Source organism: Lasioglossum baleicum, chromosome 3 (genome assembly GCF_051020765.1).
Source record: "Lasioglossum baleicum chromosome 3, iyLasBale1, whole genome shotgun sequence".
NCBI lineage: Eukaryota > Metazoa > Arthropoda > Insecta > Hymenoptera > Halictidae > Lasioglossum > Lasioglossum baleicum.
Window position 1 is genome coordinate 3,383,681 of NC_134931.1, and position 27,230 is coordinate 3,410,910.

A 27,230-nucleotide genomic window follows, 5' to 3' on the forward strand; every position below is an offset into this window, starting at 1 on the left:
GCAGGATGAGGGAAAAAAGAACACATTAACTGTAGTAACTGATATTCTTTATTTTTCACCAACAATATTACAATATTAGACGTGCATTGTGGTGAGATAAGAAGAAGGTCCTTGCAGGAACGGCAGTGACGTAGAAACCAATACTCAACCGATTGGATCAGAGTCCAATTCTGTCCAATGGGGACAATGGGGACGTCAAACGTAAACATTGGGACTAAGGGAGGGCAGAGAGAAAATGCCTAGGAGCTGCCGGGCAGATGGAAGGAGCTCGGTCCTGGATTCTGCCTGCGTCGCACTAACACAGACGAGGTATACTCGTCGGTGGCACTAATATTAGTGCGACCTGCCCTGTCTAACTGTATAAATGTCTGTCACAACGAAATAGTAGAACCACAGGATCTAAGAAACAGCACGGGCCCGATGGTTTTTCTTAGATCAATTAAGGCTTGACTGTATTTAGATGTTCGCATTGATCTGAAATCCTTTCTTAAAGAACATTATTGCAGGCATTATTTGGCTACTAATAAGTAAAAATTTGTGGAAAGTATTAAAAGGGCGGAACAAGATATTTTGTAAAAATTTCTTTATTTCTTAATGATCATGTATGTATAAAACTACCCTCTAATAGCGTTTAAATAGCCATCTGTCTGTATCGGGAATATGAAATGTTCTTGTGATTACACTCGCGCAACCTGTCTTTCTATCGATCAATCGACTTCACGATCGAGTACTTATAAAAATAACAATTTCGTAGATCACCCGTCTCTTAGAAAACAATCTAATGTAACAATCGTACAGACACTTACAGAACAGTATTTTCGGGGAGATAAATTAAGCTATTCCGCCATGATCTACGATGTATTCACGGATCCACAGTTTCTATTAATAATCGTTTCGATGTAAAACTTAAAAAAATTTTTTTCAAATCTCGGTTCAAAACACTTGAAAACTAACACCGAGTCATTACACATTGCCCATCGTTATTGAATTCACTACTTCAACTGGAATTCTTTTATCATTATTATTATAGTTTATGAATTTTCATAGCTGAAGCTATTTTGATGAGCTACATCAATAATATCTTGGCTGAGCTCTCCAATTATTATGGAGGGGTTTCCTAATACAAGGAAAACATTGTGGAGATAAATTCTAGGCACAAATACTTGGAAAATGTCTGTCCATTTTCAAAGGGAATAGTTAAAGTAATCACTTTTTTTTCAATATGGTCTCTGTACCTGATACAAGCAATGTATGTATTTTATAATCTTCGCGAAATCTACAGATAAACAGTAAACCAATAACCGATTGTGTTCATAACAGCAAACTGTTGTTGAAATACGAAAAACCTTATTACACCTTCACCTAACCACTTATGTTTATATAAACATATAGTTATGCGAGTTGTTCTTCTTATTTTTGTGTCCAGAATTCACCATCGCACCACCTCCGCATATTAGAAAAGAGCCTGTATTAGAAAATTACACCGATTTCACAGTTGATCGTCCAAATATTGTCATGATTAGCAAACAAATATCGATAAATGATTTCCTCTGTTATACGATCGATTACCTTATTCTATCAAACGGAAGACAGTTTATGCTGATCGAGTTACAAATAGTTTATAAATATTATTTGTCTCCTTAATCGAATTGTAAATTAATTACGTTTTAACAAGATGTATAATTAATATTTTTATAAATTTATTTCGTGCTCTCCCGTTTAAAACGATACTACGTATTATTCACAGTCTCGCACATTCGATCTTCCCCAATTTTTCTTTACCCATACTCTTTATACGCTCGTCGCAACAAAATATTATTCTGTATTTCTTGTTTATTTACAGTATTATTCACTTCGCGTTTCCCTCAGTTTTAATCGGTGCCGTTCCATTCTTCTTTCACGTCGTTGATCAATATGCGGTTAGCCATATGAAAAGCTGTATCAGAAACTAATTCACGGCACCAATTAAAAATGAAGATTGAAGCTCGCCCTTAGAATCCTTTCTGTTGTAAATACTGGCTAGATCTTGTCTCCGTCGCTATTTCAGTTGTGAGTCGCTGTCGTTCAATTTTCATTTAACCCATTCAACTTTTTGTCGCTAGTGATAAAAGTAAGAATCGATCGGCTTGATCTAACTTTAACAGATACATTGATATGTGTATACAGTAAGTCCTCGACTTACGCGGCTAATAATTAATTCAGTCGAATAATGCCTGAGTGCCATCGTTGAAAGTTTATCAATATATGATCTGCTTCGAAAAATTCAAATAAACCAGCCACGTTTATGGAAAATTGATCTGCGGATCTTTATGCAAAATAAAAATTGTCTGCATCGATTGCAAGAAATAGAAATTAAATTGAATGTTGTTTCTTTCCTTAAGAGGAGAAATCATATGTCGACATCTTCAATTTTTTAAATTTTCCGACAATTTTATATCTCATCTACTCAATTTTGCTGTGAATGCATAAAGATCCATAAAGCTCCCCGTTCTGGCAAAAACGAATTTCACAGTTCGGAATTGGTTTTCTGATTCGAGGAGTTACTGATACCCTCAATAATAGATCAACACGTTCCCTGCCACTCATTCTTTTAAAAGCTTATATTCTATTTTCAATGACTCATTCGATACAATACACTTTTCCCATAAAGTTAGAAAAATAATAAATTTAATAAAATGTAAAATCGGTTTGATTTTATCGCGTGATAGCAGACGTGTTTCCAGCTTGAGTGAACTGGGAAGCGAGAAAAGATTTAATCGATTGAATGGGTTAATTGAACGTAATTGTTATGCAAGTGTTCGAAATATTGTCTGTGGGTCAGATTTGCGAGGATCGCTGTCTATTAATTCAGATTGGTCAGTTTCCACCGAGTCATTGAAAAGTTTCAATTGAAACCCTATTCCTCAACGAAAGATAACACTGTCACGAATAGTCGAAGCTTTATCGAAGACTCGACAACCGCTCGTAAAGGTCCTCGTCGATAATTAATCTTAATCAGACTGTCGATCGTTAACTCTATATAAAATATTTACAATATTTCTATTTATCATTTCTTATCCATTTTATTTAGACCTCTTTGCTTCTCTACGTTCCATCACAAATTTGATAAAAAGAGTTGCTTTTTTTATTCTTTGTGAAAGGATTAAAATACTAAATTTTATTGAAGGCACAAATGTTTCAGTTTCTCATTTCGTTTTTCCTAATGCTCGGCTAATTGCCGTGCTAGTAATACTTCTATCGACAGAAGAATTTCACCACAGATCGTTCGTACAAAAATTTCCCTTTCGCCTCCTGCTCGGTATAATAGTATTATTCGCTAGAATGCGGATCTTTATGCAAAATAAACATTGTCTGCATCGGTTACAAGAAATGGGAGGTAAAAAGAATTATTTCCCTTGATTATTTTAGAAGCTTGTAAATAATATACCAGTACTATTATACTCTTCCGATGTTGCGTCTAATTTTTCTATCACCTAATTCATTCCAATCATAAATGCATAACATCCGCAGTATAATTATGACAATCTTTGTCTCGTACCTGAAGATGATTACAATGGCAGTATCAAAACAAAATTCTTCTCGGGGATTCTCGCAGGCTACAAGTTGAAATAAGCTCAATTATCGAAGCTACCTTTCTAACTGAACGTCTCGCATGAATTCTGTTCGTGTCTTACACTCTCTTTCTCAACGTTTGCTCCGTATTTCTTCGACTTTTAAAACTGCTGTTTCTTGGACACGAGAATAGAAACTGGATTTGACGCGAACAGAACTTTAAAAATATTCAAGTTTGCACAGGGTGTTCCACTACACGCAATCAACAAGAAAGTTCCGTATGAAAAAAACAACAATTGAAGTAAAATTTATTTAGGAAAGCAACGAATTCTATTTTACCACCAAATCCCTTTAATTTGATGAACACCCCAGCACACAATGAAACGAATGGAATTTTGATACGAAGAAACCTGATAGAAATACGGGAAGACAATTCTATAGACTGCGAATTTTAGACACAAGATAGTAAAAGCTTCAGAAGACTTTAGTTTTCAATTTGCTAAAACCGTCAAGAGAAGAAATAAAGCTACTGAATTCTTGTCTCTTGCAACTGACGAAGAGGATTGGTATACTGCATAAAGATCCCCAGTCGACAGATCATGTACCGCGTGTTGTAACGTTTTCACCAACGAGCCGAAAGAGACTTGATCATTGCTTTAACAAGAAGAACGATGCGTTGATACGACGGTCTCATTGAAGTACCAATGACGAAGGTGAGTATTCTTATTTCTAAACGGGAGACTCCAGCTCCTTTCTACCAATGATTATTCGAATGGCTTCTACACATTCAATCTCGAATTCAGAAATTGCACCATTACAGAGGCAACAGGTGTTTCGCGCCTGTGTGCCGTCTTAAGCATTTAACAAAATAAAGAAGATCGTCGATCACCGGTTTCAACATTTCAATTTCAACATGACAAAGAATAAACGATCTTAGTCTCCGAACGACAGAGTAATTGTATTAGGTTGGCACAAAAATAATTGCAGTCTGTGCGTTCTAGTTCTGAAATTTTAAAGCTATAACATTTTTCAATTTAATCGCCAATTTCAGCTAATCCTCCGGATGCTTATAATCTTTATTTCATCATCATCAATTGCAGGACGTTAACGAACCTCTTCATCTTCGATACTTGTATCTCAGTCACGCAATTTTTCAAACCAGTGTTGAGCTATATGCTTATTAACCCCTTGCCTTACAATATCGTGTCAGACTCGTGATGAAGAGTCTGAACAGAGTCTAATAAATATGTATGCTATTCATTTCCTTTAATGTACAGCTATTGGGGAACATATAAGCGTACAATCGATATAAAGTTTCTCCTTTTTTAGGAAATTAAGAATTACAAAAAAAGTTTTACATCGTAAGGCAAGGAGTTAATAGTCCCCTAACCGAACTTGTATCCTAATCTGAACTCCCGTAATAATTTGTCGATCTTCAGTTACGACAAAAGGCAGAACGCAAAGATGGAGCTATTAACTTTTCATTGATGTACTAAAGCAATTGGATAAAACGTCGCTTCAGAAAAATCGCTGAAGTTTAAACAGACGAGAGAATCGCAATTATTTGTGCACCAATCTAATACAATTTTACAACAAACAATTATCGTCTCGACAGAAATTACATATCCGATAGTGTCTCCCCGATCGGCGCTCGATTCGAAAAAATCAATGTTCCAGAAGATAAAATTTATTTACAAAAAAAAAACAGGAAACCGTAGCGAGTGTTCCCGTGCGATTCAAAACAACAGACAACGCGCCCGTTGCCGTCAACGTCAACGAAAAATCTTCCATTCGTCGTTGGAGCAGCGTTAGAACATTATTTACGGAGAATAAAAAAAAAGAGAGAGAGAGACAGAGATGTATTTGCGTGATAGATAAAAAAAATCGTAATGTCCCGTGAACAATACGGTAGGCTACACGTTAATAACTAGTAATTATTACATGATTAACTGCACTATAAGTAAACAATTGGTCGACTCATGTTTTTAAGTACACTTCATTACCGGGATACAAGACATCGTTCCGTGTCTCATTCTTAAGTAAGCGCAGAACAATACAAAATACTGGTTGTTTTATCATTAGAATAATCGTTAAGGGTAAAACTCTGTTATTCGTCGTTCATTGGTCGAGCCCGACCGAACCTATCTAATAAAATTTAGCATTTTTATGCCATGTGATACCTCTCGACTTTCTCTCGCACTCTCACTCAGTTCGCATTCATTCTCTCTTTTGCTCGAGTTCTCTCTTTTTCGCACTCATTCCCTCCCTACCTCTCTGTCAATCCGCCAATCTCTGTACATTGCTACTATCGTAAAATTAAATGCTCTGTATCTCTCCTTCGATTATACTTTCAGTCTCTTTTGCACAGGTATATATGTGCATGTTGGACATTTCGAGCATACCATAGGCCGCTTCGAAATTCGTGTTTCGTTGGTGGAGCCGCGTAGCGCGACGACCACACGTGGAAGCATTTTAATTAAAAAAAAAATATATATTTATATATATATATATATAATTATTATAATAATAAAGAACGAAATAAAAGAAAAAACATCGTTCCTCGTTCTCGCTTGACGCGTCAAGCAGTTCGCCTTTCTAATTAGTTCTATAAGAATGTAGTCCCTTCACCCACCACTAATGTATCATGGACTGTAAGGTTTATGGATTGTTTTTTTCTAATTCTGTCCGTTTCTTGGTTATCTAACGTATCCGATTCCCTAAGCTTATGGCCCCTATAAGCGTGGAATCTGAAAAGGAAAACCAAATTTAAAGTTTTAGTAACAAAATAATTCGATCAAATTCTTTTGATGAATACCAGGTCATTTTGGCACAACACAGTCATGTTGAACCGGTGAAGTTTAATTAGTACACTGCGGATCTTTATGCAAAATAAAAATTGTCTGCATCGATTGCAAGAAATAGAAATTAAATTGAATGTTATTTCTTCCCTTCATGATTATAATAGTGGAGAAATGATATATTAATATCTTATATAATTTTTTAAATTTTCCAGCAATTTTGAATTTCGTCTACTCAATTTTGCTACACATGCATACAGATCCGCAGTTCCTACTAATTACGGAATCGGTTCTTAACGCCCCAACTGTTAAAGTGTTAATAACTTACGGCTATGGTGAAGATTCAATGATCTCCTCTCAACAATTCCATCAACAAGTTGAACGAGCTGCCTTCTCCTTCCGCACGTTTCGCGCTTAACAATTCCTTCCCTGCCTGACACGTCCTTTGTAAGTCTGGAATTCTCAGCAACAATTCGCCGAACTTAGCAGGCATCTCAGGGTACCTTGCTATAGTGTACTGTTGCAACGCCTGAAGAGCCTTCTCCTGAGACGCCCTCACTTTCTCTGGTTCCTTTAATTCACTCGTGTCGGAGGTTAATAGCACTATCACCTAATGGACAGTAATGCACACCATTTATTCAATTAATAGCACTAGTTGCATATTTATTGATGGAATCTGAAAAGATTGGATCTGCAACGAATGCTGTGCTTACTGGTTAGAATATAAAGTACCTCTCTCAATGATTCATTGCGTCATTAGACTTGCATCGTTAGCTCTTACCACCTGTTATAGAACAATGCTAGTACAGTATTCTCTCCGTAACTGTAAAAAACATCTCCCCAACCCTAATCCTAACAAAAACTAAGAAATTTAATTCTTGAATTTAAAAGTCTAAGCTGTAACGAGTCCTCTTTCAATCGCTATCCTGCTCTACGTTTGGCACACTACAAAAAATTACCTCCTCTAGAACTGTCGCTCGGCAGACTCTAATATACGACAGTTACGGAAAGAATATTGTAACAACAGAAACTATTGAGGGGTACAACGATCGAACATTAACGACAGAGCTACAGGGTGTCCCAAAATTCCTTCAACAGCCGGAAATGGGAGGTTCCTGAGATCATTTGTAGAAACATTTTCCTTTGCTTAAATGTTATCCACGGCTTTGTTTAGAAGTTATTAACGAAAAACACTGACCAATCAGAGCGCGACCTAGACGCGAGTTGGCACAGTCGGCTCGGCGCGCCAACTGTCTATTGGCCAACAGTGTTTTTCGTTAATAACTCCTAAACAAAGCCGCGGATAACATTTTTGCAAAGGAAAATGTTGCTTCAAATGATCTCAGGAACCTCCCATTTCCGGCTGTTGAAGGAATTTTGGGACACCCTGTATATTATCTCAAGATATGTGTCCGTTGCCTCGTAATTCAATCTTTTCATCGTCCATCGATGTGCAAATTGTTCGCGGTAAATTGGACCAACATTTTTCTCTTGTTTCTGACCTTGTATGACCTTGGAAGTGATTGCGTTACATATGAGTGAATTCGTCTTCACCCGCGCTGTTATATGACGTAAAAAAACATATAGCATTCCATTTAAAAAACTGAAGGCCACCTTCGTGTCTCTGAGGATACTGTAAGTTCTTCCTTTTCCATTGTTTGGAAATACTTACAGTTCACGTGAACAACACTGATCCAATTTACCGCGCACCACTCTGCATGCATTCATTTATCAACTACCTTCATCGCAACGTATTCGTACTGATCCACTCTGAGTCTTCTCAGATTATTGGTAAATGCGAGCATCCTCTCGATACAGGTCGCCAAGCCGAGTTGCCTCGCTTGTTCCAATGTAATCGACTTGCCGAGAGACACTCTAATTTCACCGGGCGTGCTCATGCTGCGAAAGCAGCACGAGAAGAGCAGCAGCTCGCACCAGGAGTTGATCAACAGGCAAATCTGGTCGTCGATCGAGATGTTCTTGAACAACGGCAGACTTTTACACCACTTCACTATCTTGTAGAGTCGGTGGTCCGCGATATTGCAAAGATTCGAGAGGAAATCGGGATGCTGAGTCGGATTGCCGTTCGTGTTGTTCCCTAACTGAGAATTACTGTTGACAGGTGGTGCCCGTTGGTCGTTGCCGACACTAGAAATATTGGGACACGATCTGCCATCTCTTCTGTTATTTAAATTCCCATTCCCCGCGGTCCCATTCGAAGAGCACTCTACTCCTGACCCAGCATCGTTCCCCGTTCCAGATCCCACACCTCCTAACAGCATAGCATCGTTGTTTCTGGAAACACTCCCACCACCACCTGGCTGTACACCAGACATTCGATCGTTGTCGTTGTAGTGCCACAAGTGCTCCACGTCCATGATATCCTGCAGAAGCTGCGGCACTACTTGCATCTTATGCGAATGATTTGAATGATGCCTAACAGAATAATGATGTTCGCTACCAGCTGGAGCCGGACTACAGTTCCCGCCAGCACCTAGTTTGTCGCCGGTCATGCCGCCGGCAGGACTACCAACCAAATTCGCTGGCAGAGTGTAGGTACATTGATAAGTGCTTCTTCCCCCTCTCGTTCGATCCTCTCTAATTGCTTCGAGTTTCATACCTGTGGAAATCAATGCGTGTCAATAACATCTTTACGAGCTCTTCGTTGGAACTACAAGCCTGTTACGTGCTTACAAGGTGTTACTCTTTAACGATATATCTTTCAACACTAAAGCTCATTCAGTACTAAATTCAATATGTTACAGTTATCATTCAACACTCAACTCACCACTAAAGCTCTTCAGTCACTAAAGCTATTCAGTATTGTATTCAATACGAAAGCAATCATCCACCTTGCAAGCATCAAACAGGTTTTTGCTGTATTTCAAGTAATATTTGATGGACTCAGAAGATTATAATCAGTGTAAGTCAAATCTTTTCATATCCATTTGTTCGAACCATAGCAATTTAGTTTTACTTTTTCTGTACTTAATTGGATTATTAGCGGTTCACGCCGATATTCTCGACCCGGTATCGGATTACGCGCAATGTTTTCACTGCTGTGTACTTGTACAGGGTGACAAGAAATAACGGAGTTAATCATTTCTTATTATAATTCTGTCAAATTGACGAATTTTGAAAAACCAAATAATAACGACCACAACATGGACCTTTAGTATTCATATATTTAAGAAGTTTCGAAATGTGGCCACCCCCTTTGCGCCGATACAGAGGCTCAAACGTGTCTTGAAATTTTCGGCAATGGGTCGCAGCTCTTCTGGCGTCATTCGGTCTCACTCCTGGTACAGAGATTTTTTCAATGACTCCAAATTTTTATGGGGCCGAGCACAGGCCCTGGCCTCCAAAATCAATCACACGCTGTAGTCTATCGGGTTGAGATTTGGTGAGTACGGCGGCCATTCCACAGATGTGATGAAACCTGGAAAATGGGCTTTGCACCACTCCTGAGTCGTTTTCGCCCTGTGGGCCGGCGCGGAATCCTGCTGTAACGTCCACTCCGGATCGCCGAGGTGCTGTTGGGCCTACAGAAGTACGACGGCTTCGAGAATGTCCCGTCGATACACTTCTTGGTTGATTTTGACTCCTTGATCCACGAAAACCGTAGCAAATCCCATTTTCCAGGTTTCATCACATCTGCGGAATGGCCGCCGTACTCACCGGATCTCAACTCTATAAACTCCAGCGTTTGCTCAATTTTGGAGGCCCGAGCCTGTACTCAGCCCCATAAAAGTTTCGAGTCGCTGAAAAAATCTCTGCGCCGGGTGTGGGACCGAATGTCGCCAGAAGAGCTGCGGCCCATAGCCGAAAATTTCAAAACACGTTGGAGCCTCTGAATCGGCTCACAAAGGGTGGCCACACTTTGAAACTTCTTAAATATATAAATATATGAATACTAAAGGTCTATGTTATGGTTGTTATCATTTCGTTTTTCAAAATTCGTCGATTTGACAGAATTATAATAACAAATGTTTAACTCCGTTATTTCTTGTCACCCTGTATAGCTTGGATCGGAAAGCTCCGTCGCGCTTAGTAGCCTATTGGACAAAGCCACCAAGTTGCGCCACCAGCATCGCGAAAACATGAACAATTAACGACATTGACGTTCAAAGTACCACCACGTTTATTGTAAAATAAATAAAAGCACGCTCAGCGTTGCATCGACAGCGGGAATGAACGCCTGGTGTACCACCAGTTACCGATTCATAAAAGCTCTTCAATTCGGTGGCGCCACCAATGGCCTAGTCTAATAGCGGCCTTAGATCGCGGGATTACTGTACATTCTAAAAGACTTCATTGTTTTAGTTTCCATGCTCGGGGACGTGCACTGATTGGCTTCTGAGTCCACTATTTATTCCAACATACCCATATTGAGACATTTGTCGAACCGACATGCCGGACACTTTTTCCTGGTGGCGACGGTGACCGGACAACCGGCGCCCCTAAGGCACACATAATTCTTCCGGTTCTGGACGGTGCGTTTAAAGAATCCCTTGCATGACTCGCAGGAGAATATCCCATAGTGGAAGCCGCTGATCTTGTCTCCGCATATTGGACAGGGACTATTGATCAACTGCTGTCTGGTAGAGATACCAGATGGAGCCGAGGGTATTCGACAGTCTTCCTGGTCGTCTCCGGTGGGATGTGCTTCGGGAGAAAGCTCGGAACCGGGCACGGATGAGGAATAGTGATGGGGAACACTGGACGAAGCCGTGGCCGGCAAGTGGAGCGGACTTCCTTGAGCAACCTGGTGTTGATGATGCTGCGGATGCCTCGGTTGTTGGACGGGAGAATGCGTAGGTGGACTGAGAGAGCCGTAGCTGTAGCAGCTGCTCGAGGCGTCCGAGTTGTTTCTCGAGAGCGAATGCGACAGCGACAACGATAACGAGGAAGTCGAGTTGTTGAAGCTGTGTCGGGAGAGGGACAGCGACGAAGACGGGACTGGACTTCCTGCGCCTAGGGCAGAGTGCCGGGCTGCGTGCGGACTCTGTGTCGGCGAGCTGAACACACTGTACGCGGAGTGAATCGCGGAATCTGGTGACGGCACCTGAGCAATACCATAACGTCGGGATTTGTACGTACAATTTTGAATTGCAAACGAGTAAATGTAAGCGAATCTGTTCGGTTTACTCGCAATACCTGAGATCTCGTGTGGCTATGTTTGGTCAAGTGATGTCTGGGGTTCAACACAGGACTGTGGTTCGGGGTGGAGCTGTTGTAACCGCCGAGCAGTTTCCCCACAAGAAGAGGCAAATCGCTTTGCTGTGTCTGCTCGATGTTCTCTATGTTCCGCTGCTGTTGCTGCTGCTGTTGCTGTTGCATCTGCTGACCATGGCTCAGAGATATCCCTGCGTCGTGGAAGGAGCCTAACGTGAACCCCGGACTGGATCGGAAGTCTGGCTCCGGTTTTATGGGGAACTTTTGCTCCATGGGCCCGGGACTCGAACCGCAAACCTGAACACCTTCCATCGATGTTTCCTCGTGCGTGTCCTGCAGAGAAATCAACACTTTACTCTCCGGTTCTAGTTCAGCAAATTGTGTCTTATTCGTAACCTCAGATTACAACACATTCACGGAAAAACGAGAGATTACATTTTCAGTATAGCAACAAAGAAATAGATTAATTTTCACCCGAGGAGGGTATCAGGGCTAACCCTTCGCGGACTTAGCTAGTCCGCATTTGTTTGACTATTTTCCGGCAGCACCGTAGTCTGACTGCATAATTCTAACAAATAAAATCTTTCTACTCATTCTACTTATATACGTATCCCAGAAATGTGATTCTCGGAATCATCAACACCGATTAAAAATAAGCAAAAACTCCGTGTCGAGTCGAGTTCAGCACAAGACTAGCTGAAACGAAGTGTGATTTTAACTCCTTGCCGTACCTTTTAACTCGCACGAATTCACAAATGTTCGCGAAACGAGCTGGAGCGGCGCACTATGGTCCAAACAGACGAAATCTGTGTCAAAATCAAAGAACTTTCGAGAGAAATGAGATAGAGCGATGAAATTTTTTTTAAAATAAAAGCTGAAACTTTGCAGAATATGGGATAATTATGGAGATTGTGGTACGAACGTTTTTTAACCTTGAAAGAATTCGTTAAACTTGCACAATTTCAAGAAAATTGTGGTTTTTCCAATGCCACGCGCGGAAAAAATTTTTTTTTAACGTGCGACACATCATTTCCCGTAGATTTTTCCACACTGATTTCAAATCTGGTTTAAAAATTTGTCTAGGACCTTAGGATTTTGCAAGAAATCGATGTTTGTGAACACAACTTATGAAATCATTTTTTCGTTGAAATGATTTGGTAACCCATTAGTTTGAAGGAATATTGTATTCTCATATATAAAACACATTAAAAATAATCATAATGAAGTATTTCAACGTTTACTTAAAATCAGCGTGAAAAAATCTACGGGAAATGATGTGTCGCATGTTTAAAAAAAATTTTTTCCGCGCGTGGTATTGGAAAAACCACAATTTTCTTGAAATTGTGCAAGTTTAACTTATTCTTTCAAGGTTAAAAAACGTTCGTACCACAATCTCCATAATTATCCTATATTCTGCAAAGTTTCAGCTTTCATTAAAAAAAAATTTCATCGCTCTATCTCATTTCTATCGAAAGTTCTTTGATATTGACACAGATTTCGTCGGTTTGACCCATAGTGCGGCGGAGTCGTGTTGTCGAAACTTGAAACAAATAGCAAACTTTTGAATACGAGTCAGACTTGCAATATTTATGTTTGACATGATATTACGACTACGAGCCTGACTCGCAATGTTCAGGTTTGGCCCGAAATTCTCATCACGGGTCAGACTCGTCAAAGTACGGCAAGGGATTAAGTCAGAATCGACATGGGACCGGAAAGGGTTGAACAGTAGTCGAGTGAGCAATATTTACCTGATTCGTGATGGTATTGGAAGACATTTCTTGATCGGATAATTCACCTTCCCACGACATGGGTCTCTCAGGCTGCTGTTGCGAGACATCGTTTCCATCGTAACAGCCATTCCCGTCTTCGACATCACCGTCGCCGATTTTCTCACCGTTCCCGGACACATCCCGTTTCTTCTTTGTACGTAAATTGACGCCTCGGAAATCAATCTTGCTTATTTCACCGTCGCTATCCTCGGCATCATTTTCGACGGCGTTCTGACCGAGGACACCGACTCCAATCCCGATGCCTATACTATGGGTGCCTGTGCTTGTCCCAATTCCTGTCGTGGATACCACGTTCGCGTTCCCGCATCCAAGAACAGACCCGCAGCTCGAAACTACCGACACTGTCACGCCGTTCTGGCCGGTGAGGTACTTGCAGATACCTTTCCCTGAAATAACAGTGAATATTCTTACACCTGTACACGATCGACACGAGTTTTTTTTTTACGAAAAACCAAAATTTCCGTTGCTTTTTGAAAGACATCTCGTATTTCCACTTATATAAAGAGAATACTCGACAATCACACCGATTGACATTGAAATAAACTGTATATAAAAGTAAAATTGTGTACCCGAATAATAAATTGGCGGAAAGACCGATTGGCAGAAAAACTGAAGTCGTTTGGACCATGTATAAATAAACTAACGGGCGGGCAAGAAAGTAATTTCAGTATTTTAAGCAATGAACTTTAATGAATAAGATATTTTCCCTTTTGTTCGATGATCTCCTGCCAAAACGAAAAAACAAGAAAATATTTTATCGATTATAGTTCATCGCTTGAATTAAGAAATTCGGTTTTATTTCACCGTAAAATACCGAAATTACTTTCTCGCCAAGCCAACATTCATATTTGAAGTGTGTGTAATCAATTATGAGATCGACTCTAACTTCTCATTAAATTATGGAGCTGTGCTCGAGTCAGCTCCTGTAAGGAAAACGCGGCTGCTCTTTACTTTACCGGACTCAAAATTTGTGCCTTTCTCCTATAAATTATGATGTATTTGGTATGTAATCCAGTAGATTTGTACCCGGGGCGGCTGCAGATCGAAGTTTCGGTCCCGTAGGATCAATGGTTCAGGAGTTATGCTTGCTTAAAGTTGAGCAATCTGCAGTGTTTTTGACAGGTAGGGGCGCCGCCATATTGGTTTGTAGTGACGGTCGCGCGCCGCTTACCGAGCAGAATAATTAATTAGTTGGTTGGTGATTAGGTCGGGGGTACGCGGTCGTCACTAAAACCAATATGGCGGCGCCGGTACCTGTCGAAAACACTGCAGATTGCTCAACTTTAAGCAAGCATAACTTCTGAACCATTGATCCTACAAGTTCGAAACTTCGATCTGCAGCCGCCCCGGGTACAAATCTACTGGATTACATACCAAATACATCATAATTTATAAGAGAAAGGCACAAATTTTGAGTCCGGTAAAGTATAGTTTACTCGAAAAAGCTGTTACGCGAGAATTTAACAATGTACCGGAGATTGTGCAAATGATAGTGAGCGTACCATCGTGTAAGTCTTGATTCGGAGGTACATTGATCGTCGTAACAGAGACGTTCTTGCCCGTCTCGGAGGTGCGGGCCGCGGTGATGGTGCACGAGTGTCCGCCGGGAGTCGAGGAACAACAGCTGGACGAGGGGGTAGCCGAAGTGGTAGTTGCCAGGGAGGAGGTAGAGGCGGTGCAGGACGCAGAGACGGAGGCGGAGCTGTCTGAAGCAGTCGAGCCAGCGGACGAGGAAGCGGACGCGGCGGAGTTAGTCTTCCAAGACTGCGAGGTAGGCCACCAGCCAGGACCTGGTCCTGGACCCGGCCCTGGGCCCTCACTGGGCCCGTTTTGCTCCGACATCCTCAGCTGGTTACCCTGCAGTACGCTCGTGACGCGACTCGGACCCTCTGGACGATTGCAAAACTCTGCGGCATCCTGAGTGGAATCTATCCGCGGTTGCAGTAATTCGCCTCTGTTAACTCTCCGCCAACTCCCGTCAACGCTCCCTCCTAGTCATTCGTCTTTGGTCCTCACAGGACGCTGTCACGTCTGCAATCAGATCATCAAAATATGTTATATTAATAGAAGCCAAATAAAAACTTTAGGGTAGAGTGCTCAACTATGAACCACTTTTTGTAGATGTCATTTTTCGATTATTTGTTTGTTATTAAAAAGTTTTTTTTATATATTTTTTTTCGATTAAAATGATACAGGATGGATCGTATTTAATTGTTTAATCTACGATTTAGTGGAACCTCGAATATTCGAACTAGTAGACGCGGTGCAAATTGTATCCCAACAACAACATCCTGTAAACAGGAGCCAAGTTCCTATGGCCGTAAAAAGTTGTGAGATCAAACAATATACGGCCAAGTTCGTTTGTTTAGAAATACCTCTTGCAATACTGAAAAAAGCGTTTGTAAAAATTAGCTTAAACGAACGCTATTTAATTTTTAATGAATTACATGGAGTGCTAAATTATTTAAACTTGGCCGTTACTTTTTAAACCAATGGCCCTGTTTACAGGATGTTTTTGTTGGGATTTCATCAATTTTTGTTGAAATTTCGTCAATTATCAAGTAGGTATCAAAGATTAACACTGTGCCGGCGAATTAGAACCCAACTTTACCTAGATTTTTTTTTGTTATAATTTTAGTGACATTTTCTACCTTATCGTAATCTACCAGTTTGAGCTTTTTGCCACTACCTCGAATGGCGCTATACGGACGTTTGAAGAGAGCAGATGTTTCTTTCCGGAATTTACACGAGTCCTTATGGGGAAAGCGGCATATTTCATTTTCTCCATACATAACCTATTTCGTAATGTTTTTTTTTTAATACAACCCCTTTAAGGTGTAAAATTTCAAACTTTAATAATTATTCCTTTGAGTGTTTGTTATGGTGGACCTAGGTACCAAATTTCAAGCTTGTAGGTCAATGGGAAGTACCCAAAAGGTTTTGATGATCTGTCAGTCAGTCAGTCAGTGACAAATTTAGCGATTTTTGAGGTCCTATATCTCGGAACCTACTAATGTTGAAAGATTAATGTTTTGTCAATATTGAGATCGTGTTTGGATTCGTTTCAATCAGAAACATTACAAATACATACATTAGTAAATAATTAAAACTAAAAAAAATTTTGCCATCCTACTTCCACCAAAGGTTAACTGTAGAATATCTCGATAATTATTACTGGACTGTGGATTTTATACATTTATGACGAAAATGAATTGTAATTTAAAATAGCAATGATATTAGAAAAAAAAACATACTATTACATTATTCTCAACCGACTAAAAATAATAGGGAAGAAAATAAATTTCTATTTCACTCCAGTTCGGTGCAATTCAGCTAAGAAACGTTTGCATAAAGATCAGCAGTCTAATTATTACTTTTTCAGCCCACACGTCTTAAGGATGTTCTGGAGGTACAATGGGAGACAAAAGTACAAGAAATTCGAAATCCATCAATATGTATATTGGCAATGAAAGCCATTCACGAGTATATTTTTGTTTTTGAGTGTGTTTTTTTCTTTTTTGGAGTTTCTAGTTGCGTTCTTTCAAGGTTTAAATAGGGTTTGAAGTGGAATTTTATGAATTCTCCATAAGAAAACGTGTTAAAATGTGCAAACTTTAAGTTGCTATAATTCTTAAGCGGTGCAGTGAATCGTACCCAAACTTTGGTGATTGCATTAATTTAGTAAGTATTATATCTTGTCAAATTTTCAAAAATTTTGTTGTTTTTCTCTATACCTCCAGAACATCCTTAATACATTTTTACTCGGCATTCGCAGTTTTCCAGAAAACTGCACGCCGTTTGTACGCAAGTCAATGACTGCCACAGATGGCAACGACTATGCAGTTGTATACATAATACGTGGTCTGACTAATATTTAACCGACCCTCGTAGCTTTAGCAATGTTCAGAGTCCGATATCGTTTCTCGAAAGGAAACGTGCTAACGCGTCCGCAAGTCTGCACGCGTCCAAGTTCCGCTGGTGTGCGTCGATGGTGTCCCGCAAGGTCGGTCTACTTCCGGTCCCCCGGAAACGGTGATCGATCTTCCTGTAGAGAGGCGAAGATTCTCACGCGTTTTGTTTACAACCGGTCCGGGCAAAGCATAGGTAGGAAACGGTACCGAACTAGCACGCGTCCAAGCGTCGTCGTTCTAACTGGATAGGTTAATGGCATTGATTGCATTTAGAGAACGACGTAGCTGGGACGCGTTCAGACATGTGCTACTAGAGGCGATGGGTTCTACTAACGGGAACGGTGCTCAGGTGGAGCCACGTTAGAAATCAGTGGAAACCTTTATGCGAACAAATCGGTCGAGGAGCCGCGACAGGCAGGACTGTTACGAGTAGCCATAATTATAGGAAGATCGAGCGTGGCGCGGCTGTGCTGGTGGCTCTGTTCTCGTCGAGGTTTGTAGAGGCCGCGACGACGGTGGCTATAACTACGGCTGCGACGCCGACGGTAAGGTCAAGGCCCTCTGCAACCGCCCTACCCAACTCCCGTGTACCTTCGTGGTCACGTGACGCGACTCAAGGTCTTTTCTCCCTACCCTAACCGAGCGGCCACGCCACGGCAAGGCAAGCCACGGTACGCCGAGCCACGCCACGCCACGCCACGCCATGCCACGCCATGCATCTCGGCCGCGAGGCAAACGTGTATTGCTCTTTTTCGTCTGTTCGGGTCGAGCCGAGAAGAGCGAAAGACTTCCTGAATCATTTTCGTGTACGAATTTCTCCCGTGTGATTCATTGCCGGCCGTTAGGGATACGTCGGAATGAATCACACGCGGCGAATAGTAGTCAAGGGTCAACGACCAACCACGCGTTCTCGGATCTTTGAAGACGACGCCGCGCCGCGCTGGGGACGAGCGGTTACGTGACGATGATTAGACGAATTTGAAATTTTCAATGAAAATCAGGAACGGCTGAATGGAGGCCGCCCAACTGAAACGAGTTCGCCGCGAAAAGAACTCGCTGATACCGCAGTGTGCTCTACTGGCCAATAGCGTGGGAAGCTCATCGATATCTTGCGCTCTGGCATTCCGCTCTCGTTGCAAGACGTGTGAATCCACGTCGGAGGAGAGAGAGAGAGAGACGGACGGTTCTGTTAAGTGCGGAAGGGTAGTCACGTGACAGAACTAGCAAACAACTAGAATCTAACTAGATTTTGGGTCGAAACATGGGTACGCGGCCCGCGGCTTTTTAACCGACTTCGAAAAAGGAGGAGATTACTCAATTCGATCTGTATGTGCCTTTTTTCGCTTTCTCTTTCTATGTACAGGGTCATCCGTTTTTAAACGGCCAAACGCTAACCAGCTGTAGAGGACCCCAAATGGAACAACTTTTACCGCTATCACTTTTTTTGTTTCGGCCTTGATTTCCAGATAATTGCAAAAAACCTTCATTTTTTTGAGTTTACATAAAATTAAATATCTCAGGACTCCAATGATGAATCTTGATGATTTTTCCTTTGTTTAGTTTAAGTTTAGTTTTAGTTCGTGTGTATTCACATAAATTAAATGGAAATTATTTTATACTTTTTAGTGCGTTTTTTCGAAGTCGGTTTAATTTTTTTTATAAAAGTCTTTTATTTATCAGTCAAGAGGTTCTATTTGTGACAGAAAAATACATTGGATTCTGCGGGTATTTTTCTCTACTTTGTACACTCATATTATTAGATACAAACATAATCTCGTTGAATCATTTGTCGAGCGAGCTGCGCCGAACCATCCTCTTTAGAATGAGCCCTCATCCAGCTAAAAATCTGCTCAAATATGGCCAAAAAGCCGCGGGCCGCAAACCCATGTTTGCGACCAAAAATCTAGTTAGATTCTAGTTGTTTGCTAGTTTTCGTCACGTGACTGCTCTCTTCCGCCTTAATTCGGTCGTATCATCGATACACCGTGGGGATTTTTTACGCCTCTCCCTGCTCGATCGGAATCCGATGACGCGCGCTCCGGACATGCGAGTCGCGTCTTTCGAAATTAGTCCGGATCCCCGAGTATTTTCAGCGAAGATCCCGGATCCCCCTCGACCGTTACGACGGATTTTCTAGCGGACTGTCGCGCGATGCTACTATGGCTCCATGCCTTGATAGAAGGTGTAGGCATGGCAGGTGACGCGGAAGAGGGATCGATGACCTTAGAGTACACGCCGGCTCTATTTTGAGCGGGTCGTCGTCTACAGGGTGACCCAGGGATCACGGACCGACTCATAGTGCTCGAAACAATGCTCAAAAGTTCAGCTTTCGAAGTATGAAATCGAAACTAATTTTTGTCGTAAAACATTAGCAATATCATGTACACTCCCGTCCACAAATCATCGGACACTTCCTTATCTTGAACAAAATGGTAATTAAAGAATATGTTCAAGCTTCCAGCTTGATTTTATTGTTTTATTTTGATTAGATGTAGCGATTATACGATAATATTTGAATGCAAAATTATATGTATACACATACTATTCGAATAAATGTTGGAAAAAAGAGATTGAGGGAAAATAATTTCCCCACTTGAATTAAAAAAAAAAAAAATTAAACCGACTTCGAAAAAACGCACTAAAAAGTATAAAATAATTTCAATTTAATTTATGTGAATACACACGAACTTAAATACAATACAATCTTTTCGGAGGCGGCGCAAAATTGAAAATTTTCGACACTGGAAATCAGCAACATCTGTCATTTGGAAAATTTTTAATTTTTGCGCCGCCTCCGAAAAGATTGTATTGTATTTAAGTTCGTGTGTATTCACATAAATTAAATTGAAATTATTTTATACTTTTTAGTGCGTTTTTTCGAAGTCGGTTTAATTTTTTTTATTTCACACTTTTTTCACACTTTTTATCTCTGTCAGCCGTCACATTCCAAATCGTAATTTATAAATATCTGAAAGCCGCAATCGATAATCGACGTCGCGTCGTTACTGTTCCTAATATCTAACATTCAGCGGAGTTCACAACGGTATCACCACCCTACATTTTCGCAAATAAAATCGTAATTAATAAAAAAATGTAAATTTGTTTTGCACGGGACCATCCCGGGAACATACTCTACGAGATGCAAAAGGTTTCGTTCCGATTGGTCCATCCATCTCGGCGTAATCGGTGAACATGCATAGAAAAAAAAGCGGAAAAAAGGCACGTACAGATCGAATTGAGTAACCTCCTCCTTTTTCGAAGTCGGTTAAAAATTAGAAGATATAAGAATGATAATTGAAATGTACAAAAACTAGGATATTTTGGTCAGATTTGATTTGTATGTTCTCTACAGTAGACTTTAACCCCTATCCCTACAATAAATACGTATGTTATTAATTTCGTTTAAGCCGACATGAAATTCTATTTCGGTTTTGTTAATGTATAGTTATCGGAGAACATGTAGGCATACAATATAGATACAAATTTGCTCCTTTTTTAGGAAATTACGAACTACGAAAAAAGTTCTAATCACTGAAACCGTAAAATAAAATAATAAGACAGTGTCCCCAAGACAGTCTGTATACTCAATAACAAGTTCGATGTTCATTAACACAACATTCTTGAAAAGTCGAGTCTACGTTGACAAACTACAAATAATTGATTACTTAAAGATCAACATGTCGAAAAGGTTATTGCAGTCACAGTGCACATTTAAATAATGTTCCAATTGTAGTAGATCATATTCTGAATTTTAAAAAAAACAGCTTGTAGAAATTCCAAATTATAACAAAAGCGTATACGATCTACAAATTAATTAATTTCGTGTGTCTCGTTAATGAAAAATACTAGAAAGTCGATATCTTTTATTGAAAAGAAAAAGAAACCATCCCCCCCGGAAAGACCATTATGCAACTGGTGTTCGGTAAAGTGTTAATTATCGAATGAAACGCGGCTCATGGAAAGAGCCGCGTATCGGGCATAGCGAGAGAGGTTGTTTCGATCCGCAACGGTTGCACACACTTTCTAAAGCTATAGGTACATATTACCGAAGGATAGAGCGTAACGGACAGACGTTTGACTTTACTGTAAAGCACGGCCGAACGACGCGACGCGACGGGTTGACCGTACTTCGCGCACCACGGAACGGTATCTCGAACTCAGAAGTGCAATTCAGTGTAATTCGCCAAAGAGAAGTCGCTAGACGGTGGTCACGCGAGCAGCTCTCTTTTTATCGCATTGATTACTGTTTTATCAGCTGCGGATAGCCTCATTACTCCCTTGTTTTTCCTGCCAGATCGAGAACAAAATCGTCGAGTCGCGTGACGTGAGAAAAGTTGTAAGTCGTCTTACGCAATCGATGCGGTGGACAAACAGTATTATCTCCGTAACTGTCGCAAAGGTCTCTACGTAGTTGTCAACATTTTATCCCCGCCACACAGTGAGACCTTTCGTCCAAATCGGAGACAAAATCAAAGAACTTGCGATAGAAATGAGGTAGAGCGATGAAATTTTTCTAAAATTAAAGCTGAAACTTGGCAGAATATGGGAAAAATAGGGAGATTATGGCACGAACGTTTTTTAACCTTGAGAAAATTCGGTAAACATGTAGAATTTCAAGAAGTCGATTTTGCAATATCCGGAGGTCGTAGAAAAATTTTGAGACCAGATTTGAAATCAGCGTGAAAAAATCTACAGGAAATAAGGTGTAGCATGTTAAAAAAAAAATTTTCCGCACGTGGTATTTAAAAAACTGCAATTTTCTTGAAATTGTGAAAGTTTAATGAATTTTCTCAAGGTTATAAAACGTTCGTACAATAATCTCCCTATTTTTCCCATATTCTGCAAAGTTTCAGCTTTAATTTTAAAAAAATTTCATCGCTCTACCTCATTTCTATCGAAAGTTCTTTGATTTTGTCTCCGATTTGGACGAAAGGTCCCACTGTGCGCCACTGGGGCATCCCCCTTGGCAGAGTTGGGCAAAATGTAATTTCAATTACAGTTACAATTACTTGCCAATTACTGTAATTTGGAATTGCAGAAATACAATTACAATTACATGTAATTGTAATTGGAATTGCAATTACTTGACGAATCACTGTAATTGTAATTGTGGTCCGCAATTACAATTACTGGTTGTGCGAAAGTAATTGCAATTCCAATTCCAATTACATGTAATTGTAACTGTAATTGTTAGTAGCAGTTACAAGACTTACAAGTAATTGCAGCTACCAGCCACAATTACTTGTAACTGCTACTAACAATTACAGTTACAATTACATGTCATTGGAATTGGAATTGCAGAAATACAATTACAATTACATGTAATTGTAATTGAAGATGTAATTAATTACTCATGTAATTAATTCCTGCCCAACTCTGCCCCTTGGAACCAGTCTCGCGGTAAACTCGCTCGAGGACCGAGCCACTGAGGGACAGAGTGGGCACCTTGGTTACTATTGGCGAAACAAAATCCTTGTGACAGAGGCTAAAAAGCAGACCAATACTAAACTCGGCTCCTCCGAGTTTACCCGAATAGCGTTTCATCTCGGAGCGTGACGGATCAAGCTCATTCATTGCCAAGCAAATGTGTACGCGGAGCGTCTAAAGAAGTTTCCACTTCAAAAAAAATCTATATAGAATTTTAGATTGATCGAACAACCATAATCCGTACCTCGTCGAAATTGAACATTTTTTATTTTTGGAACTTGATTATATTGCCATGGTAGCATATCAATAATGATATACGAGAATAGTTCAAATTAAAAAATATATAAAAAAAACTTTTTAAAACCACGCTTATATTAAAATGCACTAAAAAGAAGAAAATAATTTTTTTAGGCATTAGTGACAATAAATAAAAGCATGAAGCGCTAAACTATATTGCCGTAATCTTCGTGGGCGCTCCACGCTTTTATTTATAGTCACTAATGCCTAAAAAAATTAATATCTTCTTTTTAGTGCATTTTAATATAAGCGTGGTTTAAAAAGTTTTTTTATATATTTTATTTTCTACTTTTTAGTCTTTTTTAGATGGAACGTACGATATAGTAATACTGGTATGAAATAGTAAGATATACATAGAAACGCAAGATATGGAAATACGCGAGATAGAATGAGGGGATGACTCCGAGAGACCGACGTCTCTTGATGGAGTACGAAATTGTCCGAAATGGAACTGAATGAACGGAACACCACACTGACTGAGTTCCTTCGGTGCGAAGTGAGTCAGTGGAGTGGGGATGAGTTGGAGTGGAAACGCGTAGTGGAGTAGGGAGCGCTGGCGCGCGGAGTGGGGATCGTTGAACGCGATGAAATACTACCGAGTGTCGCGCGACGAGGTGTGACGAGGAGTTAGTATTCAAAGTTTTTTTATGCCGAATGCAGTTTTTTTAAAAATTTGTTTTTTAATATTGCATTATCATCCAGTTCTGAGCTATGTTTAAAGTTTCAAGTCTCTAACTCATCGGGAAGTGGTTTAAAATTCGATTACAAGATTTGACGCATAGAACAACAACGACAACGACAACTCGGCAAACTAATATAAGCGTGATAAAAAGGAAACATTATCTGATGCTGCTATAATTTAACAGAAACATTATGGTAATGACTAGGGAAATATGTATGATTTATTCTACTATAAAAATGTAATAGTTGGACAATCTGTAATAATTGGACAAAATTCTAACAGAAAGGAGTGCGTGAACAAAGATAACAGAAAAATCTCTAACTACTAAACTATTGTACTAACACTCTATCTCAACTATTCTTTATTGTGTTCAAAATAAATATTAAAAATTCATTTATATCTTTCTTATGCCTCAGCACGTTACCACCATTTATTTCGCTGTTTATTTTCACTGTTACAATGTTTTATCAGTGATCCACGATTGTGAAAATATTTCATTCCACTTCCGTAAAATGCTGAATTACAGGATGATACAGTTTGTTAAACCATGCGAAACTTTCTTCTACAAGTTTCTTCCATCACCGTTAACAACCGAGCTACAATTCGGCTTATTACTATCATAGGTTATCCTTGTAAAAGAGAATCGGAAATATGACAGCGACTAAGGCAGGGTCCGCTACGTAACCTTGCCGATGCGATGAGAGGAAACGGTAAACCAGAAACGAAACGATTCCTTTTCCTCAAGTATCAAATTAAATGAACCGTCGCGGCGGGTATGGTAGTTTCTATGTCGAGATATTATCATAATTACGAGAGTAGAAACTGGCAGGCTGTATCGAAGAATTTTCAAGTCCGATAACGGTAAATAATGGCAAGTCCGCTGTTCTTCTAGTTTTGACGTGATACACGTCTAGTGCCGGTCATTTGCTTACGTACAAATCATATTTTCAATACCGAACGACTTATAGTTTGCTGAGAAGCTTGCAAAAATGTCTAAATTATATACATATGTATTTTCATAAAATTTGTACCTTCTGTTCTAAAGTCTCAGTAATGCTTCTGCGGACTAATGTCCTGTTTCAAAAATGATTTTACAGGAAATCGTGGCCAGTTATGTTTATGTGAGTACATAATAAACAAGGTATTGCTATCACATGCAGAGAGATGCATTGGAAATCGAACTTATCAAAACGACATCAACCTAAAACATAACGCACATGTCGTTAAATCATTTTGTATCTCACCAAAATAGTAATTGTTCCATATGGCCAGCACGAGCTCCACACCTCAACTCCATTGAGATGTGGATCGATGTGAAAAAATTTTGTTAATATTTCGAACTGGTGCAAAATCGAGTCAAGAAAAAAATACTGTAAATAGAGAGTTAACATTTTTAAGCTTCGATGCTTCGAATTTCGGAGCATAGATTTCAGAAATTTCGAAGTTGATGAGTAGACTATGGATTTTCAAGCCATATAAAAATTGTCTTCGTCACTTGCAAGACACAGAAGCCATATAAAACTTTCTTTCTATTTTCAACAATTTTAATAAATCGAGAATAGCATATGGGCGTTCTTAAATTGTCTTAATGTTTTTTACCACGCTTAGAATGAGGAGATGACTCCGAGAGACCGACGTCTCTTGATGGAGTCCGAAATTGTCCGAAATGGAACTGAATGAACGGAACACCACACTGACTGAGCTCCTTCGGTGCGAAATGGGCCAGTGGAGTGGGGATGAGTCGGAGTGGGAACGCGTAGTGGAGTAGGGAGCGCTGGCGCGCGGAGTGGGGATCGCTGAACGCGATGACGTACTACCGAATGTCGCGCGACGAGGTGTGACGGTCAATATTAAAATTTTTTTTCTCCTGAACGTACAGTTATTTTTTTAATTTGATTTTTTTTTAAGATTGCATTGTCATCCAGTTCTCAGCTATGTTTAAAGTTGCAAGTCTCTAGCTCATCAGGAAGTGGTTTAAAGTTCGATTACAAGATTTGACGCATACAACAACAACAACGACAACGACAACTCGGTAAGCTAATATATAAGCGTGGTAATAAAAAATAGAATTGGTTCAATTTTGCTCCACACTGTTGTGGCCGTCACTGTGTACTGTATCTGCACGAAATATGTCGGGTTCAACGTGGAATCTTTCGTTCTCTGTTTCACCAGGAGGATGGAGGCGCAGAGTTTTCCTTTCACCCGGGCCAGCGAGTTCGAGCGTACCGAAACTCGCGTTCGTTTAATATCCGTGAAACGCGTAACACGGCTCTCGGATGATTCTTCTATGCATGTATAACATAACCATAACTGATCGAACGTAACGATCGCGCGGCGGTTTTCCATCCGGTCGATTTTCACGATGAGAATGTTCACTCGGACGGTTAGTATACGACCGAGCGATTCGAAGAATGGGAACGACATCTAGACGAAGTAGGCGACCGGGCGAGCATTTATTAATGATTACGTAAAAATGTTGGAGAATGTTGATTTTTCATCGGCCGAACACGACAGCTTGCAAGAGGCAGCCCCGTACGTACGTGCTGATCTTGGATACTCAGCGGTCTGGTCTGGTCTGGGTGTCAATTAAAATTATTATAGCCGGTCGAGGGGCATTTTTGAGCAGCAGAAGAAAACCGGTTCAGTTCTCTGGACCGGCTGCAACAGCCAGTTACCGTCTCGTATACACACCGCCGCATTTTGTTTTCGCCTGCCTCAACGCGATCGCAATGGATTGGCTTGCCAGTCGAATAAAAGTAACATTCGCGATCGAGAAACAGTCAATCGATAGCACGGCTGCTGCTGTTCCTTTTAGCGCGTCAAACCAACTCGAACGTTGCTCGCGCCGATCTCGCATTGATCTTGAGGATAAACTGGCCGAGAGACCTAACGTGATCATGCATGCGATCAGGAATCGGTCGAAAAACGATTAAATTATATCGTTCGAGCTGCTATCAATAATACCTGACACCACGCGTCTTAATCGACCGTCGTCGATCTCTTCGGCTCGATGCCCGCGCAGAATGAGCGGCATGTTGTGCCAGTGCTTCGAAACTGTTATGATTACACTGCACGGATCTTCCTGCAAAATAAAATGTTAAGGGAGGGGGTGTAAAACAAAAATTTATTTCATCACTTAACGGGGGATTCTGGTGTTAAGGTGGTGTGGGGTAAGTCCGTCTACGGGGCAAGTCCGTTAATTGGTTATTTTTATTATAATATGAACGTATTTATTAATGTAGCGTAAGTTAGTATGAACTATTCGACATAGATGTCGCCCAAGAATAAAGGTGTTTTCCTCGCTTAAATCAACCAATGCCAAGTTATTAATATATTCTGTGTTGTTATTTTAGGCAGTACAACAAATATTGATGTAGGTTTACATTAAATAAACCGTTTTTATTGTATTTTTGTAAAATTTATTGAGAAAAACACTCAGACGATCTTGCCCCGTAAATATTACTACACGGGGCAAGTCCGTACTATCACGGTGGGGTAAGTCCGTACTGTATGGGTAACTATAAAACTAAACAATATATTGGATGCAATAAAAAGCATTTTGTAGCAGTCACAGTCAGAATATCGTCACAGAAGG

At 40.2% G+C, this 27,230-nt stretch overlaps 1 protein-coding gene across 1 annotated transcript in view; it reads right to left on the reverse strand.

The window, feature by feature from the left end:
• Nucleotides 1-1,007: 1,007 nt before the first annotated feature.
• Hr39 (nuclear hormone receptor FTZ-F1 beta) overlaps nt 1,008-27,230 on the reverse strand; it is a 42,039-nt gene continuing 15,816 nt past the window's right edge. Inside the window, exons 2-8 of the mRNA XM_076420147.1 lie at nt 14,821-15,349; nt 13,277-13,704; nt 11,508-11,858; nt 10,734-11,415; nt 8,090-8,970; nt 6,679-6,960; nt 1,008-6,299 (exon numbers count right to left, since the gene is read on the reverse strand). Of these exons, the coding sequence (XP_076276262.1) occupies nt 6,694-6,960; nt 8,090-8,970; nt 10,734-11,415; nt 11,508-11,858; nt 13,277-13,704; nt 14,821-15,160 (2,949 nt within the window). The 5' untranslated portion in view covers nt 15,161-15,349 and the 3' untranslated portion in view covers nt 1,008-6,299; nt 6,679-6,693. The remainder of the gene's footprint in view (nt 6,300-6,678; nt 6,961-8,089; nt 8,971-10,733; nt 11,416-11,507; nt 11,859-13,276; nt 13,705-14,820; nt 15,350-27,230) is intronic.